This window comes from Varroa jacobsoni, unplaced genomic scaffold (assembly GCF_002532875.2).
Source record: "Varroa jacobsoni isolate VJ856 unplaced genomic scaffold, vjacob_1.0 scaffold_596, whole genome shotgun sequence".
NCBI classification, from domain to species: domain Eukaryota; kingdom Metazoa; phylum Arthropoda; class Arachnida; order Mesostigmata; family Varroidae; genus Varroa; species Varroa jacobsoni.
Window position 1 is genome coordinate 285,202 of NW_019213498.1, and position 26,708 is coordinate 311,909.

A 26,708-nucleotide genomic window follows, 5' to 3' on the forward strand; every position below is an offset into this window, starting at 1 on the left:
TGTAAGTTTATGGTCAATCAATGCGAACTCGGCCAAAGGGTATCCTGCTTATAAATCGCGTCACGCTGATAAATTGTGTTTCTTGTATAGCCACCAGATAGTACATGTAGCTATCTCTCGTTAACAACATCTAGTGAACATTATTCCTGTTAATTGTTTCCATACGTGGTAGCTGTTTCATAACTAGCTGACATTCAGTAAGTTGAGTTTCAGACCAACTTCAACTGACTCGATCGAACTCGAACGAACGCAATAGTACCTTAATGATCAAGCAAAGTTATGTTTTCATTGGACATTCAATTAATCATCGTTGTAAAACTCTCAAGCGATCATACTTTGGGCCTGTATTTCGTAACCTTAGATGTTTACTGTGCGGTTCTATTTTCGATTATCCCCCCCCCCCCCCATGAACCGTTCACGACAATGTGGTTTTTTCGATGTAAAGTTTGGGTTCACCCGTCAGATCTTTGTCCGTAGTTTTTCGATGACCTTATTTGGTCACCCGTTTCAACTTCGTTGAATTCGTATACAATGCAATAAGTATCCTGGTAGATTGCTAACGTCTCGTGCATCTTTCCATCGCTTCCTTACATAACATAGTGTGATAGCCATTAACTTTAACAAAGCAATTTATAGAACCAATTATAATTAACTGTGCTTCAGACTTCAATACGCGCAAATTATACATATTCTAAATTTCAGAATTTGTTAATGCTAAAATAATGGCAATCTCGATCGGAAGTGTATACAGTTTTTCGTTTACGAGGTTTTTCCTTACATTTATTTGTTTTTTTTTTTTTTTTGATATCATCACGACGTTACCCGTTGCCTTTCGTTGTTTAGAATAGATTTCCGGACGTAATACTCTTATATACTTTAAAAGAAATCCTATATTATTAAAAAAAAAAAACAACATTTTCCTTTTTCTGACTAAAATATTTCGAATATTAGCGCGTTACACTCTATCTACATCTAGTCGCTTATTTTCTTCCAAGTTACATGGCTCGTCTGGAATACAGTTTCTACTATAAACGCTGTCAGGCAGGTAATAAATACCCTTAGCCACAATAGCAACATTTCAACGTGTAAAACAAGTGATTCAATATATTTGAAGCTGCTAGTGAAATAGTGAACTATTTTAAAGCAAGGTATATAATGTATTTTTGGACAGCATCCACTAGAAACGTCGCCTCACTCAAATATAACTTCTTACTGAATACAAAACAAACGATTGTATCCGTTTTACAATAGTAGTAACTAGAAAGGATGAGACAAGGTATCCAGGACATCGTTTTCGCACAAGTCTCCAATGGGGCAGCCAATGCAAATACCACCATGCCAAGTGAGAAGGGCATAACCAGAGGTATTGCTGACGTCGTATGATACGACTTTCCAATGAATTCCGCAACTGGTATCGGAACGCTAAAGCGTCGTCCTCTTTTACAAGATGTTATCAACTGTTAATCAACGTCTTAATGCTGGTTTATGTGTGTTGGTGATGATCCTTGCATAAGTACATGATGCCCATAGACTAGGTAACTAATGGGCAGAATGTCCTTCACATTATAGATCACTACTATGAGAACTGTCCACTTAAAATATAATACAGTTAAGTAACAGAAAGCTCTACCTATTAGCACTTACGTATTGCGAAATACATAATGACATCACTATTTTTTCGCTTGGCTTACGGCGGCCTTTCCCTTAATGATATTGTTAACTGTGCTAAATCAAGAAGCATCATGGCTAGTAACCATAATTCGAACTACGGTAGAGCTTAGATTAGACAAAAAAAAAAACAAAGGTCTGATAATTTTTCCGTTTTCCCCTAGTAAAAATCGAATATTAGACGCATGCGCACCGTACTTTTTGCGAATTCAAGGCATTCCGACTATAGGCGCGCAACTCATTAATCGACTCAACTGACGCGTATGACCTATAAATAAAAATTCGTATCTATATAAAAGTAGGTGATTATCTAAAAGATCAGTAGCCAGATTTTAACGATTCTAAATTTCAGCACCAGCAGCAGCTTAGTTCCCCCAAAAGCGTCCACCGAATTAGTGAACCGTTTAAAAAGATAGTAATAGTCGGGAAATAGGGGCAAATAATACACGTTTTATATAGAAACAAATTGTCATTTAGAGGTTGCGCGATTTAAGCCACAAACAAAAAAAAAATATAAAGTGTATACACAAGCACAGTATCTTTTAATGGGCCACCAGGCCCCATTGTAAAAAAAAGGTTACTTGTAGAACTTTGTTAAATTTTTTTTCTCCTTGAAGGTGTATGTCCTTGGTCATCCTTGCAAACATTTTCGCATCATTGCTAATTGATGGCACATTCATGTCTATAATAAAATTCTTCAGGTATTTATAGGTAACTATTTCTCTAAGTCATCACTGGCATCACCATTCTGCCAACGGTCCACACTTGGAACAAGGGATAGCTCATAAACTCAGGATGTATTGGTTTGGGAAAGCGTTGTCCTTACCACACAAGCATCTATATAAACCTACGTGGAGCGTCCCGCCTTATACGCTACTCGGACAACAAACTTGTTCTAAGGCAGTAAATTATCGACGACCTTACTTAGGGTTAGTGGAAACCAGTGCTTCAAAAGGTTGCTAGTACATTGTTTTTAGAAGTAGTTGTAGTAGCGGTTACTCTATTTCCTATCTGCATTACTAGCAAACATTACATGTATATAGATACCGACACGTAGATGTTTTTACCATTGCAGACGTTTCGCAAAATTAAGGGGGCATGCTGACACAACATCAAGCCATGCCAGCCATTGTTCCTGGAGACGAAAAAACTTTTCAAAGGATACGTGAGGCTAAAAAATTCTTGCTACCCGCAAGAACCTGTTCTGCTTCGGTTACCTTCAAGGTTTCGCCAGGGAACTCTATGGATGGTTTTCGCTGGAGTGAGGCCAGCAGCATTTGCTTTACCTATCCTTACAAGGTGGGCTTTGCAAGGTATTTCATCGCTTACCTCAATCCGAGAAGAAGTTATTTGTTTGAACTATTATACATAATCTCGCTAAATAGTTAACTTTCACCACTTTTAGGCCAGTCAGTTAAAAGTGGAATAAAATGCATCAACCCACTAATGGGATACGAAATTCCACATGAATAGCTGTTCGTGCCGCGCCCATCTATCCGAAGTCTTAGCCCGACCCGTTGGATTTACCCTGTTGTATACGGAGGTGGACTCGTATCTGGTGACAACGTGTGCCTCATTCTTACGTGTTGCAAAGCTACCTCAGTCCTCGTAACATCACAAGCCTTTAACAAGGTAACTGACTACCTTCATACATATATATAAAGTTGTCAGTTTTTAAGCCTAAATTGAAGCACCATTGTTTATGTTCTATAATAACATTTAAGTGAAATATGCGTCATTTTAGCCGATGATTTTTCACCATTTTGCTGGTAGACCATAGTTTTGTTATTGTAGAACTTTTTTGGTTTTTGGGTGAAAAATTGAAACAAGGGATCTTTGCATCTTATTAAGACTAACACCATTAAGGGAGTTATTTAAAGACCGAAACAGACGATAGTACGACGGTGCACGATCCGAGCTATACAGAGCACGTATCGAAATTTTCTGTTTAAATTCTTTAGATTTATTGTCTGATAGCATTATTTATATGACGTAAAATAACACCTTCCTTGCCCACGAGTTCCAATCTAGTTTTTCAATCTTGTTTCTATATCTTAGTTGGACATTATCATTTTTGTTGTTTGTGGTAGATTTTTCATTAGCCATTAGCAGCCTCTTCAAATTTGGCTTTATTTAGTTGTGTTTCTCTTAAGTTTTCCGGGTGAAGAGTAACTTCTTTTGTGTCAATTCATGTGGCATCCAAACATCGACTTTTTTTTTGTAGCCAGTTTTCTCCAAACGGCTAGAAACTATTTGCTGATAGAAGTAGTTCGCTGGCGGTATCATGGTTACTTACGTGTACTCAGTCTTTATGCAACTCATATCACCTTAGAAATATGCCCTTGAAAACGGACGATTTTTTCTGCTACACATATATATACAGAGTACGGGCTGGCTGGTGTGCACTCTGCAGCCAGAAACAAGCCTGTTCTTTCTAGAAGACGAGACGAAAAATCTACATAGCGCGTCGTTTTCGCACTTTGAGAGAAAATGAGCTATTATCTAATTTTCTTGTGCTGAACGAATCCCATCAAGCTTTTCCTTTTCGGAAGCGATGGTCTATATTTCTGCCTGTTTTCGTACGGCTTCTAAAAAAGCCCAGAGAGATTTTTGGAACAAGCTAGAAAATCGTCGATAGGCTTCAATTTTGAGAAGTTTAAAAGTTCGTAAAAATGGCTTTAAAAACCGTCTTGGATATGGAAATTAACAACCGTTTTCGAGAGAAAAATATCAGTTGTCTATTGGAGAGTCTAGATAAACTGCAACGTTCAGCCTTTATAGGACTTTCTGCACCGTTTTGTGCCCTTCTATTTGTGTAGTTCTGAGCCTCTTGTCAGGCCAAAATTTAATTCCACTGGAATTGTTTGTATGTAGAACACGATTTTAATGTGTTTATACACAAAATTTTGGTCGACGCACAATTGCTAATAAGAATATATTTGTAAAAAAATAATTTATGAAAAAAAAACGGAATATTGTAGGAATGGCTAACGAGTGGGTCGAATCCCGAATTTAGGCTTCCGGGTGAATGGTGGTCATACCGAATAAACCTGAACGTGAGGAATGACACTTATACGTCGCCCATAAGAATTGGAAGATATTTATTTCTATTTAGATACAGTGCTTTAGAAATAAACCATAAAAAAATCCTAGTTTACATGGCCTACTTTGTATAGATATATATAAATCTTTTCTAATAACCTGTGACTTGTTTGTAGCCTATCTATAAATTAAAAGCGTATTAGAATAAAATATTTGCTTATGCCAGTAGGAACAAACACGGCTATTCAATGTAATCGCTATTTGTTTTGATCACGGACATCTTGAAGGGTTTTTAAGCATTACCCGGAGTAAAGCGATATTCGTACGCGTGTACCTACCGAAGCACAGCTCAAATATGCAATACGTAGAAAAAAACTGGCGAAACTAAACCCCTTTTTTTCCATCATAATTAGGTTAACGTTTTGCTTTTTATCAATTTCAAACCGTCATAAAGTTTCTCGAGTACACACAATACGATGAGCATATAACAACTGGCAATGCTTGTCATTATATTCAATATATACCGTCACTTAGGATTTCCTTCTATGTTCGAAACGAGACATGTGTTTTTTGATTATGATTCATACGAATTAGGTGTGCCAAATCATAAAACGCATACTATTGTAGGCTTTGCCTTTCAAAAAGCATACTGAAAAATACAATGACTATAAGTTGCAACAAGAACAAAACGGCCATATTGCGAGCGCTGCACAATAAGTTGTGCCTTCAATAAGCTTTTCTTTCGATAATTGCACTGTTTTGTATGCATAATGGAAGACAGAACTTTTTCCCTCAATATGTTTCTGAAACGAAGTAAAATATGGTTCAATGAGAGGACCTGTCCAGGGGCCGCCATATACATGCACTTTAATTTCTAAGAGCGGTTTTTCGTAGATGCTGTGACAGGGTCAGCTATCGAGTCGAATGAGTTTGAGCGTCGGCTAGGTCTTAGAGAACCGGAGCCCGCACGCCAGGTTGTACCAAGCGACACAACCAACCGTTGCTATCGGCTAGAAATTAGAGTGTACGTATTCCTTGACATGTACTCATTTCCTGCATTAATGGCTTCCGTATGGACTCTCAGCACGCAGCACATAGACGCGAAGCGCTAGGTTTAACCTTGGCTGTTTTAAAACATTCTAAAAATGCCTCGGAAGCTACAGCATTCTTACCGTCGTGGTTGACAGATCTTCGAATCATTCTTCTAGAAAAATCGTCCTTCGAGTCCTATCTGCAGTGAAACCGCATTCTTTGCTCACTTCTGTGAACAGTATTTTGTTTGCATCCGTGATTTGGTTATGGCGCAAATATGTGCCCAAGTTGATATTTTGGGAATGGATATATGTATATATATATATATATATATAAATAAAATATTTGTTGTAGAAGTCTGTAACCCGCAGTTCCTTACGTATTCTAATAGTAATATAACACGATAATTATTGCAGTTCAAATGAAAAGAAGATCTATCTAACTTCAGTATTCTGACGTATGGTGCTGCGAGTCAGTACGGTTATATCAGCTTTGGTCAATAAGGGCATGAGGTGGAAAGTCCATAACTTCAAGCTTCATAATTGTATCTATTTTATTAGGTGTACAAGGCCAAAGCGAACCAGATTACACGGCAGACTAATCACTTCGAGATACGTCAGGGGGCCCTTCTATCCGTCCTGCCGGATTTCATTGTCTGCTATGCCGGTGCCAACTATAGGTATATTACTAAAAGAATTGCCCATGTGCTCCATAATTTTAGTTAAGATCTATAATCTTAATCAGTACGAAAAGTATGCGAATTAATAGAAGCTGCTTATTATGTTTCCTTCAGCCAAGAGCAAACAATTTACCTAGACAATTTCGATTCAAACCTCATCTATTTGGATTGGTACTGCTCGGGACGAGTTGCTAATCAAGAACAATGGCGCTTCAACTACCTCAGTTCTTCTCTAAAGGTGTATCTTGGCGATGAACTAATTCTGCGTGAAGCCACCATCTTAGAGAACTTCGAGGATTTGACCATCGCCGACCGGATGTACCAATTCGAAGTCTTCGGCATTCTCGTTCTCTACGGCAGATCAGAAGTTGTGCGTGATCTTCAAGGCAGAGTATTCACCGAGCTGTCGGCAAGGTACACCCGCTATTCCTTATTTGATCCTTTAACTCATGTTGATATCAAAAAAACTTCATTCTTCACACTTAGTTAATAAATAAAGATCATCCATAATTAATTATGCGGTTATGGTCTTCCAATTGTATTTAGTGAAACACTATATTTACTCTGATATCTATATTTCATAGTACATGCATCACCATTTCATGAAAAACAGTCTCTAACTTAATATCAACGCAAGATCTGGATAACTTTAAATGAAACATTTCGTGTTGACCTTCATGTTATATTCTTAGGTATCCAGTTTTGCATTTTTCTAGACAGTAGCTCACGGGTCATAGTTAAATGTCAGCGTATACAGACAGGGTTTCGCCTATTAAACTTACCTTAGTAATAACTTTATTTCAGGGAGGACTTTGGAATAATTCCTGAACGAGAAAACTTGTTCTGTACCTCCCTGACAGCCGACAACGTCCGCGTCGTGCGGTTCATTTGCGCAGATTCTCGAGCGGCGTACGAGAAGGTTGATCGTCTTCTTTCTCCACTATACAAACTCTATGGAGGTAGTCCGTTCTACAACAAATATTGAAAGGTAAACGGGAGCTACTCGACACTCATATATGATACAACAAAAATTACCTTAATCAACAAAGTATTGTCACTATGTTTGTACAAGTAATATGTTTGTGTATACTTGTGTACAGAAAGTATATTTGTAACAACTATTATATATAGGGTATGGATTAAACTTTGATGCTTATATATATATATATATATATATAGACCGATTTCGCGCTCTTTTAAGAACTTGTTTGGCTGGTATACAATAGTTTGCCAACAACACCTACAGATAACTGTGTCTTTACTATTTATATTTAAAACAAACCTCTAGCCTCATGGTCATAATAGCCCTACTGGAACAAAGGTGTTTAGGAAATGAACAGCAAACTGAAACTAAATAATTTAACGTAGATGATAACAAAGTCAGTAAAAAAAAGTCTGAATTTTAGAATACACTGGTTAGAAAAGAAATTCTGTGACCCGTTGGAAACGAAAAGTCCTTCAGGTAACATAGAACTATATAAACTTTATATGGGGCAATTGCTGTTACTTCGTACATCACCATTAAAAGGTTTATGTACAGAAAGGTAAGACGGCGTCCCACAATGTCCGCTAATCAACCAAACATGGCGCTTCCCACCGTAGCATGAACGTAAGAAACGCTCTGAGCACATGAGACCAACTATTCACACTCAGACGCTACGTCTATATAAAACAGGATCAAATAGCAGCGTGTGAGTGTGAGCTGGGTACTTTCATAATTTCTTCTAACCGTATTAAAGTTTTAGTATTATACGATATTATAGTATGATGTGAGCAATTTTGGATTTTAAACTGAACCATTTACAATTTGGTTTAGCGATGACATTTAATATCAATCCAATAGAAGAAACAATAACATTTTTTGCATATCAACTGGTTTTTAAATGTATGAGCTTCAGTACATTATTATTCATAAATCGCACAAATTCATGACTTCAAGTTACCCCCAGTCGAGATAATGATGGTTAGACATCAGTAACCCATTCTGAAAAACGACAAATCCGTTAAAAAAATATCAGCCTTTGTTCAAGTATGTTTGCTAAACCTAAAAGATCTATTGAATGTGAGGGTTGATAAGCCTCCTTTTTACAGAACAATAATAACCTTATAATTAGTACATCAAAAATTGTAGCATTTGCAAAAAAATCTGCTCAGGTAAATGCGCCTCGAACAGATTAAAGAATTACGCATTTTCTGTAAAATTACGTACAAAATTAATTTTATGGTCATTATCTGTAGTACTACTTTGTATATAATTTTAGAAACGTCGGTGTGTGCACACTCATTCTAATCTTAATAACGGTTTCCGTATAGAAAGACTCATTATACTGCCAGCCGTCGCGGCAACTTACAGCTGGCCAGCCCTGCTCCTCTATATTCGGGTGTGAATATCCCCTGTAATAGGGTCTGTGACGCTATATCTGCATGGCCATTTGTCTCTATCGACCTTGCAGGCTCTTTCAGGCGAGTGTTTTTTTTTGTTATCCAAATCGGCTTTCAAAGTACGTGTATCATGTATTATGTTAAGAACGATTAACTGGAAAAGAAAGCCTTTGAGGACCAAGCCACAAGTCAGTAGGCGACAGATCGACCGACGATTTCACGCCAAACGTGGGGGCCTTGAATAGAACCCTCGTTTAGGGCGATGTAGATGAGTATGTACAAGAACACGAAAAAAGAAAGGCAATTTATGCCCGAAGCTCGTTGAATCACCCTCAGATCAGAATTTCAGACGGGTCATGTCGAATAATTTGGAAAATTCATTTGGATGCGAGACGACCGACCTCAAGGATTGTGCCGAAGCACCTGAACTTCGATCTGTTAGCAAATGTCTCAAAATAACTTAATCACGCTTAAAGAAGAGCCGAATGCTCTACAACGCATCATTACATGTCACTGGACATAGCTGTATGGATATCAAGTGTCGACAAAATTAGAATAAAATGAATGCGAGGTGGAAAAATCTACAGTATCGTGATTAAAGGCTAAGCATTATTTCACCAACCTTTTCGGCCATCGGGGACGTGTGCATTTTAAACTAATTCCAAATGGTTTTACCGTCACTGAAAAGTATTATCAAGAAAACTGCAGTCTTGTCTACCAGAATAGGTACTGGTAGGCCTAAATTCTGAGCTAAAAAAAACTGTGAGTCCCTCATCAAGGTCCTGCAGTTTCAGTTGTAAATTCGACATCGATGTTGTCGTTAACAGATCTACCTGCCTGTGGTTCTTTCTTTATCCAAAGATTAAGCTACATTTGAGAAGCGAAAAAACTTCAAGACGACAGAAGAAACCCACCAAAAGGTGAGAAGCAAACCGAGATCTACTTATACGGTAGAACTTGAAGACTTTTTTTTAACTACTACAAAAACCGATGGTACATGTAAATTGAGCCTCACGGCGCATTTTTGGGGACAGCTAGAATTTGAACGATTTAGGTATACGCAGTTACGCGCGGCTTCTCGAAGCTTTTTGACCAGTATTATTATTTTATAATATAGACCTTATATCCAGCGGAACTGTAGAAGGCTAATTACCGCAAGCCTTCTGTTTAGACCTCTTCCCACCGCAAGGACTCATGTCTGTTGTTGTATTTACAAAAAAATTCATTAATAAAAGTCAATAATCAGCATGCAGGTTCGCAAAATAAAATGTGCGCTATACTCCGCTCCTAATGGACCCCACGACCTTCAGCAGATCAGATTTTGGTCGCATAAATTAACCTAATGAATTTTATGGTTGACCAGTAGATTTTTATTAGGCTCTGGGATTTACAATTGTGATTCTTTCTTACGTAGATCAAAATGTATTGCTTCCATTAAACATTAGTTCCATGTGGAAAGACAATTGGCAATAATCCTCTATCCCAATCAATAAAATTAAATTTCTATTATAAATTCGTTGATGCAATAATTAGCATATCTCTACTAATTTTCTAAGAGTTCTCGTCAACTTAACGTCGACAGGGATACGTTTGAGGCAGGTATACATAATTTTTATTAGCAAATTATGCAAGACATAGCCTTTATGTCTTGTTACTAGATAGAAACGGAAAGGATGACTCGATTAATTAAGTTGAGCGATAGATAGCTACAGTCTGAAACAGGTTCAGGGAAAAACAAATGCCGCGCCATGTGTCTCCTCATAAACGTTTGAACTTACAACTTTAGCACGCTTTTCGAAGGACGTGTCTTTGGTAACTGAACACAGATATAGAAGTTATGCTATGGGGTTCAAAGGGGATGCACTTAACGAGACGTACGACTCTATGTAGCGAAGACAAAACCTCAGATTATTTACTTCCGATAATAAATGCCCATTGAAAAAATATAACTCGGAGCGCAACGCCCTCGGAAAGCAGTGCTGTTCATAAAAGCTAACGATTCTCGATCTGCCTAGATTGTGGAAGAATTCGATAGTAGGGTTAGGTATTTTTCAAGCTTAAAATAAGTTATCGGACACACTAATAATAAACCGCCGGCAGCAGACGATAAGTATCATTTTTGAGACATAAAACTTCTGGCTTAAGACTGAACCTTCATGTCTGTCATTAGAATATTATTTTCAAGTGGTGTTATTAGCATGGCAGGTGAGTAATTATATGAAACTTGTCGTTTAAGTATTCTACTTCGCTCTGCCGAACTATACTTTTGCACTTATAAATCAAGCGTTGTATACACGATAAATTACGTCTATTATAACAACAACTGAAAAGTGTGCTTTAGCACGTCGAAAGTATATACAATATACTGTATATACAATATATCGTCTGCGCTGAATTTGGTTAAAACAAATTGTTTCTAAGCTGTTTTTGATACTTCTATGAATAATACTAAACCTATCACTATGTTTCCTGTATTCCTGTTATTACAACATTACATATTCGGCCAAAATAAGCGATCCTTGAAAAAAATTATTGTTTTTTTATAATTAAATGTAGATGTTCGACGGCGTAAAGTTCGATGGTAATGTGACAACGTTTAAATATGTGAGGCTGTAAAAGATGTTGCAAACAGTAAAAGTGACTTCTAGTGGTAGGTTCAGTGTTAATAAAGAGCGTAGGTTGTGTACGATGCCTCATTTGGTATAGAGGCGAGATAGGTACCTCGTCAAACTTTCATATTGGCGGTCTCTAGTCCTATTTCTATCTAAAACTTAGCGACTATTCGAGTATTCGAACCCCTTCATATGTATCATAAGTAAGCCTGAGACCTCAATTGCGAATAGATTGTTTAGAACAAATTGTTGACTGTGCCTTCTTAGGTTAAGATGCCGACAGTGATGCTCAGGAACTATGGTCTGAAGAAAATTGCAACTGTTGAAAAACTGGCAAGCACATGAGCAAGAAGAGGCGTCGTTAATAAATTGCAGTTTTCTCTAATGAAGTTTCGATCGCATCGAAATCTATCGCCACATTTTACGTATTCCAAAGAATACACAATCTAACAAGACGAAGAAGTCAAGCTTCTATAGTAAACGAGCTTCTTCACGAAATATACAATTTTAAGCGTTTCCATTTAGCTTAACTTTTCACCAATCATAGCATCCTCGATCGCGACATAAGGTAAATTCTCCCTCCTTTACTAATCTTTTTGCTCGACCAGGACTACCCCTAGTCCTAATTTAAAAATGCTGGTTGATCCTCGAATGAATGAATATAATGTAGAAATATGTAAAATCTTTAACTGTCGTAGAAATATGTAAAATCCTTCCGTTTAACCTAGGTGAATATTCATTTATGACGTGCGAGCTTCCTCTATAACACTCTGAAAAATGATTAAGCCTAAGTAATAGAACAACATTATGAATGTTATAATTTATGAGAGAGGCATAGCGAAACGCTCGACAAAAAAGAAAAGATTCTGCGTCTTAAAGATTTGGTTGATGATGATGATACCCAGTAACCCTCCAGCGATTATGTGATAAGCGAATTACTGTGCTTGCTACTCATCTACCGTGATACGAAAGCTCCACAGGACTTTTGGGTCAAATTGTGTTTTGGTCGATGAGTAAAACATTACAAAGATCAGAATATATTGTTTACTTTGAATGAGGGTTGAATTTTCGGCTCCTCAAATTGAAGTTTAAGCTTTCTGCAAAGCTTCAAATCCGTAAATTCAGTTATACCTTTTTAACAGAACTCTTCAAATATTGAGTTTTAGATATGAGTTCCACATAAATGAATTTAGCGGGTTTATAGCCTGCCGAGATGTATGCTGCAATATGAATAAATCCTGCTAAAACTAACCTTGGAGACGCATGGAATGCACAAAGGGCACTGAGACCCCGGCATCAAATTTTGGGGAGCTTGGAATCAATGATTGTTATTATTTAGAAAACCCATCGTGGAGAGTTCACCAGAAAAAAGTTCGCCAAGTATTTACATTGACTGAACGTCTCGCCTACTAATAGCTACCAAGGTAAAGTACGATAAAAAATAATTATTTCATCTTGCAATTAGATAAATCTACAAGTCAAAACGCTCACAGAGTCAGCTATTTCGAGTGCGATTTATTCTTTGTGTATATGTATGCCAATATCAGCTCTTTTTAGCTACTCGTTAAAGAATTTCTGATGGCTTTAGTTATACTTTACATTTTGCAGACTCTAGTGGTGATTCACAGGCGTTTTGCGCTATCTATAATAGTTTGTTTATTTTTGAATCAACTCCCACCCAAATTATACTTAAGTAAATTAAAACTGTTTTGGCTATGCTTCATTTAGTCGTTGTATGGCGTAAGTACCTACGGATGAGCTTCATGCACACTTGGCATAGTTTTTCGAAAGAAAGCAAAATGTCTAAATAGCTTTACGAGCTTCTATATATAATGAGATTGCTACAATTTTTATATAAAGTCCAACATTAACAGAGCTATCTATAAAGTAGATGTATACAATATTAGATGATACAACGTTTAATATGAACAAATCAGGTTTTTTGCTATAGTGTGCTGGTAGCAGATTTGTAGCCGACTGCCTGCCGTAATCTAGATATTTCACTTTATTTTTAGAATAAAAGGGATTCCCGGCTAATATTTGACGTCTATCAAGAAGATGTATTTTGGGGTTATTTCCGCTTGAATCGAGTACGTATTATTTCGTCCGCTCAAAATCGTCAGTTGATTTATGTATGGCAATTTGGTACCAAATCTGCTTATAGTTATATTTTCTACGCGTCGTTTCTTAAAGCGGAATTTATATAGTTCTGCGCTACATATGCGAATTTTTGGTTATGGGCATACCAGTAACTTTTGAGGTATGACATCCGCAGATTAAGACATTTTGCGAAAAACGGATACATGCGATAATAATGCAATATCATTTTGTTTATCTATATAATTAACTTGGCAATTGTAATTTAACGAGAAAGTTTACGGATATAAGGCCGATCGTACTCTGGTGTGGGGTAAAATCTAGAGTCTTTCTAAGCTTTCCGATGCATGCGCTACGCTCTCTCAAAAGTGTGGAATCGCCCGTCGGCCCTGTAGCAGACTACGACATAAGGGTGTCGCTTCTAATCAAAATAAACTTCGTGTCTGGATTGAGCCACTTAGCACTGCTATGATTATACCCTTATTCCATTCGATTGTTCCTGTTTGTCTTCCCGTACTCGGTGGTGTACCTGTGCGCTTACGGCCTTGTGCCACTGGGCCACTGCTCGAACTGATACATGAACAGCGTACGCCGCTGAGAAAGAAAAAGGCTGTTGATTGATACAGTGAAAATCGTTAATTACTCGTGTGAGCGTGTTTCGCGCCCCGTTCTTATTACGTGCACCTAACAACATTTTCTTCATTACAACCAAGCAGTCGGACAGGCAGGAGGAGTGATTCCTATTACTAGTAGTGCTACTTAAACAGGAGGTTTTCTTGGGTAGGAGGGAGGTTCTTCGGCGTGCGCAATGGCGGATGCCGTGGTTCCTCCATCGCCACCCGTACGACCACCGGTGGCGTTCAAATGGCGCGATATCACCGAGAACTTTTGTTCAGCTGCAAAATCGCTTGCGCTCGGCGAACTCTTCAGGGACAGTGCGTCATCATATGTTCACTCTTCTATATATTATGCACAAATTATAATTATTAAGAACATCATTTATTAAATTAAATCTTTGAAAAACTAGCTTGACAGGATAACTTGCATGCACACCTTTAGCAACATATGTAATAGATACAGTGAGGACAAACGAAACAATATTTAGGGTAGTTTGTTATTTTTATTATTATTTATTTAGGCGGAGTAAATTCAGAATTAGTTTGAGGCTTTAGGTTCGCGAAGTTGGCGCATCCTTTAGTGAACGCATACGTAGGAATTAACTCTTCTTTTATACCATTATAAGCTGTGGAATAGCTACATCTCGAATGACAAATCGATCTATGAGCGCAGACCATTCCTTAACCGTAAACAGAACTTTCTATAAAACCGCACTATTACGTTACTGTGATTGACAGTAAATAATCGACATCTGAAAGTGATTATTTCAATTATATCGGTAAAAGAATATGTACACTACTTAAACTACACCTTTACCCTACTATAAAATGGATGACTGGGAATTTCGTTGGTCGTATTTCGTTATTTTCCCTGCTGGTCGACAGAAAAAATATAATTTACTTTGCGTTGATTGAAATGCAACTTAATTTTTTTCTTTTTTTTTTTTATAAAGAGCCTAATGTTGGTAAACAACTAAACATCAATCCTATATTATGCAACCTTTTAAGCCTTGTGGCTTCATCGTCCTAATATATAGAATTAATAGTGCTTTCAACCGATGGCCTCAATTCCAATGGAAGTTCCATGGAAACTAATTCCATTTTACTACCTTATATAATGTGTTTGTGGAGGTACATTTCGATATTGCAATTACAGTCATATATACGTTACGCACTAAGGTACAGAAAAGTGTTTGCATGACAGCTAATTATTCTACAAAGTCTCATCTAAGCTTTGCATTTTTTTTATTCCAAATTAAGTTGCCACAAAGTCATGCACTGCTTTACTGTTAATTGTTACTATATGTACTATTAATTATTATAATACCGGTAGATAAATGATCTGCAACCACAACTGTAAAAGGAGACATTTAAATCTTATGAGTTGAAAACACCATAAGGCTAATTAAAAATCCGATCGCCGAACACGGTCGCAATTATTTGAAACTAAAAACTACGACTGGATAAATACGTTTCGTCTTATGCAAGAATCAGATGGTCCTGCGTTGAATAAGGGGTTTAGCCTATATATAAAATCCAGTTGCCCAATGGCAGGACACTACTGCAAAAGACTAAGTTACTTGGGAAAATCCAGAGTAATCGATATACATGTGGAAGCATACGAAATACAATCGAAAGCCCAGTGCTCGAACGTTATGCTGCTGTCGAATCTCAATGCGGTATTAGTAACTTTATGATATATAACCATTAGCTGCTAGGTTAATCTACAGAACTTCTGTGATATCTCTAAATGCGGATGAAATCAATGTGACGCGTAATAAGCACATTTACACCGGTTAATACTGTTAGACGCATCGTATGTTTGTAGAGCCTACTTTTATCTATCTGTGGATTCAAAGAGTAACTTTTAGATTAAATGTCAGCGAAGGCACCCAAAATCGTCATACAACATATGAGAAAATCATTTAAAAAAAATTAGAATATTAAACGCTGAGTTACAGTTTCGCTGCATTGTTGTTTAAAGCTCTTTTATCTCTGCATTTCGGGCATCATAGAGTTTCTGTCGAGTCTGAGCAATGTCAGCGGCTCCTCAACGTGGGGTAGTTACGAGAGGCTTTATTGAATGAAAAAAAATTATTGCATTTCATTAATCTGACATCAAGGCTAGCAAGCTTGATAATATGATAATGAACTTAGTGACCGGAATATACTGCTCACGTAGGACTGGCGCTACACGGTACTATCTCATTTGAGCCCGTTGTAATTGTTCTGCCGTCTTGCTTTTGTATTCTCGTTACCTGATGACAATTCACTCTGTTATTACAGTTTTTTTCGTTTTTGGTGGTATCACCCTGTTTCAGTAAACCGATTGCATTTTATTAGTACTCCCATTACTTTGCTCCAATACCTTGGTTTAAAAATTCAAATAAAATGTGTGATTATCTTGGTCTATATTTATTCCGTTATCGCGTCCTAATCATCCTGTGACCCTGTTGTAGGTGTCCCATACCCCACTGTTAATTTTCCTGTGCTCTCATCTTAATGGGTCGTCTCTATGCCATCATTGACCCGTTACGTCTTTGATTATCCTGCTATCTTAAAATAAAAGTAACCTCTGTGTATCTGTAAAATGCTAGGCTGGTTATGAGATCAAGGAAGTAAAAAATGTTGAAACACTGATATTTTTCACAGATTCGTAACGTTCTTTAAATTAACTAAATCATTTTTACGTTTGTATTCCTTAAAAATTTTCAACCCTTCATTTTAAATGACTGTCCACTATGATCATTTCCTCACAACTCAAACATACATAGAATATCTAACTCGTTTACGAGTTCAGGATAACTAATGCAGGTGATTCAATATGGAATAAAGCTTAAGCGACACTTACATCTCGTAGAACTCTACCATTTGTTATGGGTTCAGCTTGATTGAAAAAACTCAACGTGCAATTAAAATTATAGTTAAAATTAAAAATTTTTTTGGTACTAAGGCGGTTTTTGGAAAAACTTTTTAAAGTAAAGCACCCTTACTGAGTTCTGGCAACTACACCTAATATAAGGTTCTACAAGTGGGAATACCTTGAATTCAAATGTATGATTCGTCTTCTCTAATATGCATGTTAAGTTCATTGCCTTCAAAAAAAAAGTATGAAACTTCGTTTTACCCTTAGCAGCGTCTTTCAAACATACGTTTGTAGGCATACGTTTGAGAAGAATAGGCATTTAAAATAACAATACGATTTAGTATTTCTGAAAAGTTATGAATAAATTAATTTAAAAGCCCAAATATAAAGGAAGCATTTTTAGTCAAGAACATCTATTATGTGACGATGTTTATTGTTACTTCATTTTTCATCAACATTCATTGCAGTAAGCATAGCGCTATGTTTAAGAATCATAGAACAAAGTACTCTGCTGTTGAAAAATAACAGTTGCATATGCTCCGGGGGTCTTTTTATGTTGTCAATACTGTATTGCTACAGGAGACTTTACCCTTCTTGAGGCTATGTCCGCCATCGAGATGATGGACCCCAAGATGGATGCAGGGATGTGTAACGCAGCAAATAATAACAATAACAATAACACTAAACCTGTTCAACAAAAAAATGGCGATCTTCTACCCACAGACAGCCAGGCGCTGCTTTCGAAAAGGTCAAAACAGGGAGGCTGTGGGGTCGCAGAGGAGGCTGTTGCAGAAGGACGCCTTAAGGTAAAAATGATAACTATTTTTTTAGTATCAGTACAAAGAACTTGATACGCGGTACTTAAATCTTATACAATGTGTCCTGTATTGATAGCTCATAGTTGTATCCGTTTTTATTGAAAATTTATATGAAATATCTCATGTTTTCTTAATATCTTCTGTTTTGGTTGTGTAGGTGTCAGATTTGAGTGCGTTGGAGATCCGAGCCGTTCTAGACTCATCGCTTCGTCTACTAGCTAGTTGGCTTGAAGGCCACTGCTTAGCTCAAACGGTGTTCACAAATCTCTACCTCCATTTAAAACCATTAACTGTCATCGAAGATAGGACGCTTCGCTCTGTAGCCCTTGCCACAATCAAACTTGTAGTAACAATTAGGGTAAGATGTCGCATTTGACCAGAATTATTTTTAGCACTAACAAGCATTACTCAAGCAGGAATCTTATTTTACAGAGAAAAGTAAATAATCTAGTCTACTTTTTCCCATTAGTAATTATTAATTAGAGAAATTAATGTACTGATAAATTATTTATTTCAGGATATCGTATACCGCATTGGAGCTTTTGAGGAAGAGGATTTCCATGGAGTTATGTACAATTTTTACCTTGCTTTAGATGTTCCCGACGCTAAAGCGTACTCACTACTTAAGGAGGTAAGTGACTAGCACAAGCGTCTCTTTAAATGAGCTGTACAACAAAAACCATTCGTACCATGCTTTGATTCATAGAAATAATTTGTTTCTATTTTTGCGAAGACTGCGCACACCCCCCGCCCCGCCCGCCCCAAGATCTCTTCAAGCAAAGTCAATTTTATAAACGTTAAGTGATAGTACGCATTAAGGTCTCAAACAGTAACTAGAGTTTCATTAAAATAATAGTTTACGAAATCGAGCGTTGCCGTGTACTACTTTTTCTTAAAGTGAAAATTCACGTGGTCATGTAAATTGCTCTACAGTGTGTTGTTTAAGTGTCATACGTCTCTGAAAGCAAGTAGGCTATTTAATTATGCTTCTGAATTGTTTCTGAGTTATCGTATATTATAGAGCCTTTAATTTGAATGTTTTTGTGTTGTTTCTGATTTTAGTGTGAGGATGAACTTCAGAAGCGTGCGAAGCGAGCCGCCCGACAGGTCGATGATGTCAAGTCAAGTGGAAGCCTACCAGCATCTAATGGAGATACTGCCGAAGATCACAGACAACCGGAAAAAACTGTCGAAGAGAGATTAGCCAAGCAGGTCTCACCTTTGGAAATTGAAGATACACTTGAAAGCCTTTGGGCATTGCAAATTAGATTGCGCTTTATGCGGCTGTTTTTTCAAAGTCTGTGCGTGTTAGAAGCCAGGCCAGGCATGGCGAGAGGATTCGGTGTGGCCCGAAGGATCCTTCAAAGTGCGGCCGAAACTCTAAAAGTCATCAGAGAAACCAATAGAAATAATCCTAGCAAGGACGACGACGATGACAGCTTTCCGACAACTCCAGGTTTCGACGCAACACTTAATCAAAGGTAGCATAGATCACGTTTTAGATTAATACCTAATACTATGCTATGTTCAGTTACTTTTTGCAGTCCTCAAGTAGTAGTGTCTCTTGTTTCTTGTTAGCTGGTCTAATTTGAATTTTAGGATACAAAACAACATAGGATACAAATATGGGCCGCCTCTTTAAAATTTTCAATGGAATATCCTTGTGTTAATAATTTTATGTAATAGTAAACATATTTTTATTTCTCTCAGACTTCTACCGTCAACGTTTCCACGACACACGAAAGTTGCAAGCTGTCGACAAGCATATGAATATCTAGCAGGAATGGTTGATCGGATGCTCGAAGCGATGCAGGTCGTGGGTTTGTCGAGTTATAACCAAGTAAGTAAATAGATCTTTACTGCCAAATGCATTGCTTTGCAAGAAAATTCCTAGCTTTATGATGGTCAAGTATATGCCGCCCCTTTGAGTATCTACCTACAGATAACATGCACTTGTTTTCTAATTTGCCAGTTGATGTCCATGTGCTTTTAGGTTCTTGATTTTTTTGAGGAGTTTTCAAAGAAAGCACCTTGCGTACTTTCACGCTGTATCGGCCAGCTCGTTTATATTCCTCAACCCGGTCTCGTGTTCGGCGTAACGAAAGGCATTGATGTATTAAAGGACGCTGTCAGATCCTTCTGTCGACCACCCGTAAGTTAGCGTTGCTGTTCATGCCTTTGACAAGTCCATCTATCATCATCAACGTTTTCTGCATAGAAGCATACATAAATAAAATCATTTTCCGTTAACCAAATTGAATACTGAGTTCAGAAAGCTACAGTCTTGCTGCAATGATTTTTCTGATTTAGTACTATGTAATTGGAGTATTTCTATGTAGGTTTATCCTCTAGCAATTCGTCATAACATGTCGTGCCCGTTTGAACCATTTTCAGGTGTTATTAGCCAAGACTCCATTATCCCAGATTGCGGAATGTAGAGATTGGGTTGACGGCTTATTAATTCGCTGTGTACATCCGCTATTCGGGTTGCTACAGGTGGGTCCTCCGGTGTGCACTATTTGCGAGATTCATATCTATTAGGCTTGGTATCATTAATTGTTCTTCTATGTAATAAATTAATTATAGTTGCGACGTCTTGCCAATTAGTTTTCTGATATAAAGTAAAGGTGGCGAACTAACAAATATCTGTTCGCTCTCATAGAGTTCATCCGCGAAAAGAAGAAATCATGTTGTTCTGTTTAGCACTATAATATAATAACTATATAGTAGTATCTTAGAGACATATGGTAGAACTCATACTTTGTAAATTGCACACTGACCGTATTTTTTTCCTGCTTTCCCATCCGCAATTTTGTGCAGATTCAGACATCAAAGTGGTGATTTATAATAGCTCTAGGACGGATTTGAAGCGCAATATAACGACACGCGTATCCAACGGATCATCTATACATTTAGAAGCTTCTAAATTCTATTAATTATTTGGTCCTGTACTATGCTCATTATAGGCGACGGGTCACAACCGGGCACGGCAGCGCGAAAAGGCGGCTCGACTCCTTGAAGACCTTTCGTTAGTACAAGAAGAGGCCGAACTTGTCGATTCACGTTTGGTGGCATCTCAACGTGATGTAGATCCACAAGCGCCGGCTTTCCAATGGTTCACGATGTGGCTGATGGCGCATGTACTTCGAACGCAGATAAGATATTTACTTGCAGGGTTTGAGTTGGAGCTGTACGCTGTCCACGAATATGGATATATCTTTTGGTCAGTACGCCCTAATATACGATCAACAGTAATCACGTCAGCCAAGTGAATCTGTTTAACAAATTGAATGGATAGCTGAAGGAAGAATTCAACAATGAAGCTCAGACGTCTTTGATTCATTTTCAAATACAAGTCAATTATTTATCATATTTTCTGCGCTTTTGTTTTTTATCCTTACGGCATATTAATGGCAGGTACTTGTACGAGTATTTGTACCGCTTTCTTGTAACGGTCCTCTCTCAGGCTGACCACTATTTGGCAGATTGCGATCGAAGACTTAAACGAAAACTGAAAAAAGATCCTCGATCCCAAACGAAGGCTAAGAAGCCGGCTAATAAAGGCCAAGGGTATCATCACAAGGAATTAGTGGCGCATCAGGTAAATATTTTTATTTATAAACAAACAACTACCATCGTCATCTCTCCTAATCATGTGTTCACCCTAAACTCTCTATAATATGATTAAATAACTAATTAATCGACCAACTTATAAAATGGCCAACTAATTAAGCAAATACGTAACCAAAAACAGTAAGTTATATAATTATTACTACTAGCCGAAATTAATATTTGAACGATAATAAATAAGCAATGATATATAATAACGGCACGGGTGAAATGCGTTAAGAAGAACACAATTACGTTGAAATAACGTTGAGACTAACCAGCTTTACACTTCATTCTTGCATCATCTGTTTTACATCGACTGAACTGTATACACGCGGACGATTGGTTTTCAAACGTAACTTAAGGCTAACGTTTGACATACAACATTTTAACTAATGCTACGAATACTCTACACAATACGTATTTCATATTGGCTACAACTTTGTCGGAACGAGTGAAAATTCATTTTAGAATTAGACTGATTGGTTTCAAAAAGTTACAGTTAATCTATCTTATAAGCTGGTTATGTTATTCTATTCCGCCTGTTTAAACGTTAACAGGCAATGCAGAATGTTTGCGGTGGATTGTATAAGACCATGCTCGGTCTGCGTATGGACGGAAAGCTCCAACAACCGCATCAGGAGTTCGACACTGAGAGAGTAAGGATTTAGGATACAATTTTAATTGAGAGTTGGAAATTAAATTGTGTTAAGAAATTAAAGTACGTTTTTTGAATCCACGGGTTCTATCAAAAAAATACGTGGCTATTGTGTTTATCTCGCAGACTCGTTTCGAACACCGATTTGCCGCTTTCCGAGCGGTAGCCACCCCGCCGGTCGTTAGCTACGAACAATATCGTGACCTCAACGACCTCTCTCGTCTGGCGGGTCAGCGTGAAGGGCAGCAGAATGAAGTTGAGTTAAGTCATGAATCGAATAAGAAAAATCCCCACTTGGGAGTTAACGCCCTCACGTCGCGCGATATTTATAGTGCCGCGGCCAGATGCTTCACTCAAACGAAGGTATATCTTTGCAGTAGCAAATATTTCCATGCAGCTAGCTGTTACTGCTAATGGTATATAATTCATGGTTGCAGAGTATATAATGCTTGTCGAAAGAGAAAAACGCGTTATGATAAGAATACTGTTTTATTACTACGCGCTATAAACAGTATCTTCGAATAGAAGCTTTTTATTCTAAATATGATTATTCTAGTCGCATCACGTTTCAATAACTTTCGTTTACTGGATTGTTCCTCGCAGTTTCTGCTAGAGTCTAGTGGCGACGCGCTGAGTGATGAACAGCAATCCCTACTTCGACTAGCAAAACATAACCTCGTAGTCGTGAATCTCCTCGCCAGTGGACATTTACCTGATGCCAAAATCTTATTCGACCGAGGTCATCATCTTTACTTTCCGCTGTTGAGACTTGCCTGATGAGAATCGGCAACAGGCATCCGAAAAAGCAAGAAAAACCAGTACAACTTCATTGTATTAAACATCCGAGTCACGTTTACAGGAAGCAGAAAAACATTGCTTCATGCCTTTACGTTGATCGACAGCGACAACAGCGGCAACGATGTATCACCAAAAATGGGTCTCTATACCTGGGCTCGAATCGGCCATCGGCCGACGCCTCAGTGACATTCGTACTCCAAGCCAGCTAACGGTTGACTTCGTCATTGCCAGACAGGCACCACGAACGACAATGCATATACGAGATTAGCTAGACTAAAAGTGAGGAAAATTATAAACAGTAAAGTAAAATGGCCTATGCTGATTCTAATATGCGTGTAGGGCTGAGGAAAGATAAAACAAGACAGCCTAGAATATATGAAGCACAGCCTCGACATGAGAAGTGTGCAGCTTTAAATTTTCTTTCACACTCTAAATTAGATTTTTTATTGACCATTCGTGACCACTTGGTTGGTAGCAAGGGCTAACTACAAATCTACTTTTTTTTTTATGACTGCTTCTTTTTCGTTGCATCGTTTTCTTGTTAATTGCTTCCTTAAAGAATATTTTTATCCTTTCATAATTGACTGATATTTATTGCTTTTCATTGAGATAATTTTGGGGAATTGAGCCCAAATACCGAAATCAAATGTAAAAACTTGAATATTGCTGATAATTTTGGGAGTTTTGCACACTAGAAGTACTCGATTGAAGCTGTGTGATAGGTTCAAGAGAATTGCTTTTTTTTTTGTTATCGCTTGGACTCTGCTCAGGTTCGGAAGTCTGCGCAGCTAACTATGAACACATCAACTAGGTGAGCGTGTGTTCAACTATGTACTTCAGTGGAAGAAAAAAATCTGCGAACTCAGTTTCGTGTTGCAATATTTGAATAGTGAATATAGTCACGGTGCTCGTGCGTAGGTGGGTGGGTGCTTGTAATGATATCTTCCATATGCGCCCATCGTTAATCTTATTCGTGGGAACAACAGGCGTCCAAAGAGAATGAAAAAGTAGAAAATGGTAACGTTAAATGGAAAGAGCGTGCTAAATCAGACTCCTTTGGTTCGATAGGAGTTTTCTTGCTTTAGGTATTTGATGGTTTCTCAGTTCCCATGCAGATAGCATAGAACTGTACGCGAAGACGTGTGATGTAATAATGCCTGTGTGTCACAACGGAACTTTCAGGATGAATTAATAAGTTCAGCTTACTTAAGAAAGCGACATACCTATAAATGACGACTAAACATTTTAATAGCTAGCTGTGAGTGGAAAATCGGCGCCATCGTCAAAAACAATACTTTTATACTTGTAGGCTATCAGTAGTCACGAATTTTATGATGGTCCGACACCACGGTCATCATGTAAAAGAGAACCTTATACAAGATAGTACTCTTCGGCGAGAGAGAAAGAGTTCGAATATTTTGAGCGTCCATTCTGTTCATGTTTCCTCAAAACCCATTTGCCTTGTTTATAATGTAATGTTAATATTTGATTAGCGAGACAAATTTAAGGGTTCTATTGGGAACAAAGCAACACTGTAATGATAGATTATTTCTGTTAAAGGGTTTATCGTGACGACCGAAAGGAGCTTGTGTTGTTTGTATGTCTCGCCTAGATTTTCAAGGGACGCTATCTACTGGCATCCATATCAGGTTGCTCTGTATGTATGGGTATACACGATATGATGGCTCGTTAGATTCGACTTAAGTATACTAGGTGTCATTATAATATATTGTCCGCCATAAAGAAAAAGGACGAACAAATTAGGCGGTGCAAGAACGACATGCATAGAGTTGTAAACAGGACGAACTGGAGTGGTTGACCGCAAAAGCATCGTTTAGGAGACGAAACAGTGATGTTTACTGACACCAAACGGCTTCCGGTGACAACAATAAAACATCCCTTTTCCGTTGCGCCATCTACTCCGTTATGCGACCAGTTGAGAAAATAAAGTTTTCTAATTTAAATCAAACGCTCACATTACGTCCTTTTTGCATTGTATACGACATTTATATTAGTGGTTCCTTTATAATTTTTTAAATCTTGTATTAGGTAATTTATTCGAAACTTCACAAAAAGAGGCAAAACGCGGAAAAAACGGACTGCGTGCTTTCGATTGTCTTTAAAAATCTACTACTATAAAAAATGTCCTAGGTCAACTACTGGCTAGTATATTTACCCGCTTTTAGGGCTTTGACGTATTCTCTGTATTTGTGAGGTCTATCATGAACGCCAGTTTATAAAAAAGAAATCGCGCTCGTTGTTTAAAAAGCACCGTCTAGTTTTTCAAACATCAATACTCTGTTTGGAATGGAAAAGATCTCGCATAATTGTAGTTTATTATTACCTCTTTAAAACGCTGTGTTACACACAAGATTCTGCTAAAGCCATGTGAACATTTCGCAATATAGTTTGAAAGTAGTACACTGTAGTGGTTTTAGGGACGATTTGTTGTTGCACATACGTCGCGTAAGTATATATAGAGCGCGAAGAACAAGATCTAGAAGTCTTCCTTTAACCTAACAATATTTTTGAAGATTGTAAGGTTCATTTTTAGAAAAAGTACGTTCCGGTAACCGACTTCATTTTGCCTAATGAAAAATAAAAAATGCAAACGTTTTGCTGCTTATTTTAAACTACGAATTCTTTGGCGTTCACGAAGTCAAATAATACGAATTATTATTATTGAAATTATTTAGAAAGTAAGTAATGCTACCTCCGTCGATGTCGAGCACATTTTCTATCATTTCACTACGTAGATCAATCACGTTAAATGAGACACGCTAAAAATAGGGCCTTATTTTTTTTACGAAATCTGGATTCCAATTGATAAGTGTACTTTGTTAGCATTACACGTACACACTAACCTGGTAGATCTAAACTTGGCTGGGCCGTATAGATCAGATTTGAAGGCTCGAACCACCTGTGTACGATTTTGCATATACAAACAATAGGATAACGTGCAGTACAAAAATAATTAAGCATTAACGATGCGTGCTTATTGTAATGATTGTAATCTATATTATAAAATTCTTTAAAACATTGGTTATAAACAACAAGGAATGAATGAGATTTGTGGTACTATTATATATAGTATATAATTCCTTACATAATTTATAACAACGTTTATCTCAAATTTTTTCATGACTCTATCATGTTTAATATGTGCGTTCTGTAACTGTTGATTCCTGCGTTAATTTATAGTTTTCAGCCTCTAGACAAGAATATTTTATTAACTGAGAAAGAAGCAATAGTTTTAAAACCTTTCTTCGTAAAAAAAAAGACGTATAAAAGCGTTTTTAAATATGCTTGATGTTTCTTAATGTTTATTAAATAAATATAAATATTTTCGTCACTGAGCTGGTTTGTTTCATTAAATTTTACTAACACCTCGCTTCCGATACACAACAAGTACGATCGGTGAAGGATTTTCATTAAGATTCATTTTCATTTTCTATAAGCATTAGGACGAACATCTGCAAATAGGTTTTCGATACTAATTATTATGGTTTCTCATTTGCTTTCACGGTAGATCTGTAAATATGCTGCTTGTGTGTGGATCTCAATCTGTGTTCATCTTTAGTATTCTTTCTATACCTCATTATTTTTGCCTCGACTGATGCTATCAGCAGCCGAGTAAGTTCGTACAAGTAAATCCGATAAAGATCTCATGTTTGTAGAATAAAAACCGATAATAAATTATAAGCAAACGTAAGTGCGGGCTGAGGGAACCTTAAAACCCTAATTAATGGAAAAAGTAGCTAAACCGTAGTTGGAAAGCAAACCGGGAGTACCATAGTTATGAGTTGAGCGTCCTACTTGCAACTATGAGA

General features: G+C 37.4%; 2 protein-coding genes across 9 annotated transcripts; both read left to right on the forward strand.

Moving 5' to 3' along the window:
- The first annotated feature begins 999 nt into the window (after positions 1-999).
- On the forward strand, positions 1,000-10,316 carry LOC111261816 (uncharacterized). Of its 7 annotated transcripts, none has more exons than XM_022835626.2 (7): positions 1,010-1,045; positions 2,370-2,623; positions 2,744-2,967; positions 3,142-3,300; positions 6,303-6,421; positions 6,536-6,835; positions 7,226-10,316. In XM_022835626.2, exons 3-7 carry the CDS (start codon positions 2,767-2,769, stop codon positions 7,404-7,406), a joined length of 960 nt encoding a protein of 319 aa, XP_022691361.1. In that variant the 5' UTR covers positions 1,010-1,045; positions 2,370-2,623; positions 2,744-2,766; the 3' UTR covers positions 7,407-10,316. The 7 variants fall into 7 exon arrangements, with proteins under 7 accessions (XP_022691362.1, XP_022691361.1, XP_022691358.1 ...); XM_022835623.2 differs by having other exon boundaries at positions 1,011-1,045; positions 2,370-2,597; XM_022835629.2 differs by having other exon boundaries at positions 1,016-1,045; positions 2,370-2,597; positions 6,647-6,835.
- Positions 10,317-13,942: 3,626 nt separating this feature from the next.
- Positions 13,943-24,847, forward strand: Naa35 (N-alpha-acetyltransferase 35). 2 transcript variants are annotated; one of them, XR_002681211.2, is made up of 14 exons: positions 13,943-14,447; positions 17,575-17,801; positions 17,971-18,171; positions 18,331-18,444; positions 18,876-19,294; positions 19,524-19,653; positions 19,807-19,965; positions 20,208-20,309; positions 20,780-21,036; positions 21,231-21,414; positions 21,983-22,081; positions 22,207-22,443; positions 22,684-23,157; positions 23,649-24,847. XR_002681211.2 is itself a non-coding variant. In XM_022835619.2 (13 exons), the coding sequence occupies exons 1-13, from the start codon at positions 14,321-14,323 to the stop codon at positions 22,855-22,857; spliced, it is 2,430 nt and encodes an 809-aa protein (XP_022691354.1). In that variant the 5' UTR covers positions 13,943-14,320; the 3' UTR covers positions 22,858-24,847. The 2 variants fall into 2 exon arrangements, 1 of the variants encoding a protein (XP_022691354.1); XM_022835619.2 differs by having other exon boundaries at positions 22,684-24,847.
- The last annotated feature ends 1,861 nt before the right edge of the window (positions 24,848-26,708 follow it).

Excerpts from the sequence above, each read along its gene's own strand:
- LOC111261816 (XM_022835627.2), top strand. The coding sequence starts at position 2,767 with ATGCTGACACAACATCAAGCCATGCCAGCCATTGTTCCTGGAGACGAA. Across the intron at positions 3,301-6,302 it reads CATCACAAGCCTTTAACAAG|GTGTACAAGGCCAAAGCGAA; the intron begins GTAACTGACTAC and ends CTATTTTATTAG. Across the intron at positions 6,422-6,535 it reads TATGCCGGTGCCAACTATAG|CCAAGAGCAAACAATTTACC; the intron begins GTATATTACTAA and ends TGTTTCCTTCAG.
- Naa35 (XM_022835619.2), top strand. The coding sequence starts at position 14,321 with ATGGCGGATGCCGTGGTTCCTCCATCGCCACCCGTACGACCACCGGTG. Across the intron at positions 17,802-17,970 it reads TTGCAGAAGGACGCCTTAAG|GTGTCAGATTTGAGTGCGTT; the intron begins GTAAAAATGATA and ends TTGGTTGTGTAG. Across the intron at positions 21,037-21,230 it reads GAATATGGATATATCTTTTG|GTACTTGTACGAGTATTTGT; the intron begins GTCAGTACGCCC and ends TATTAATGGCAG.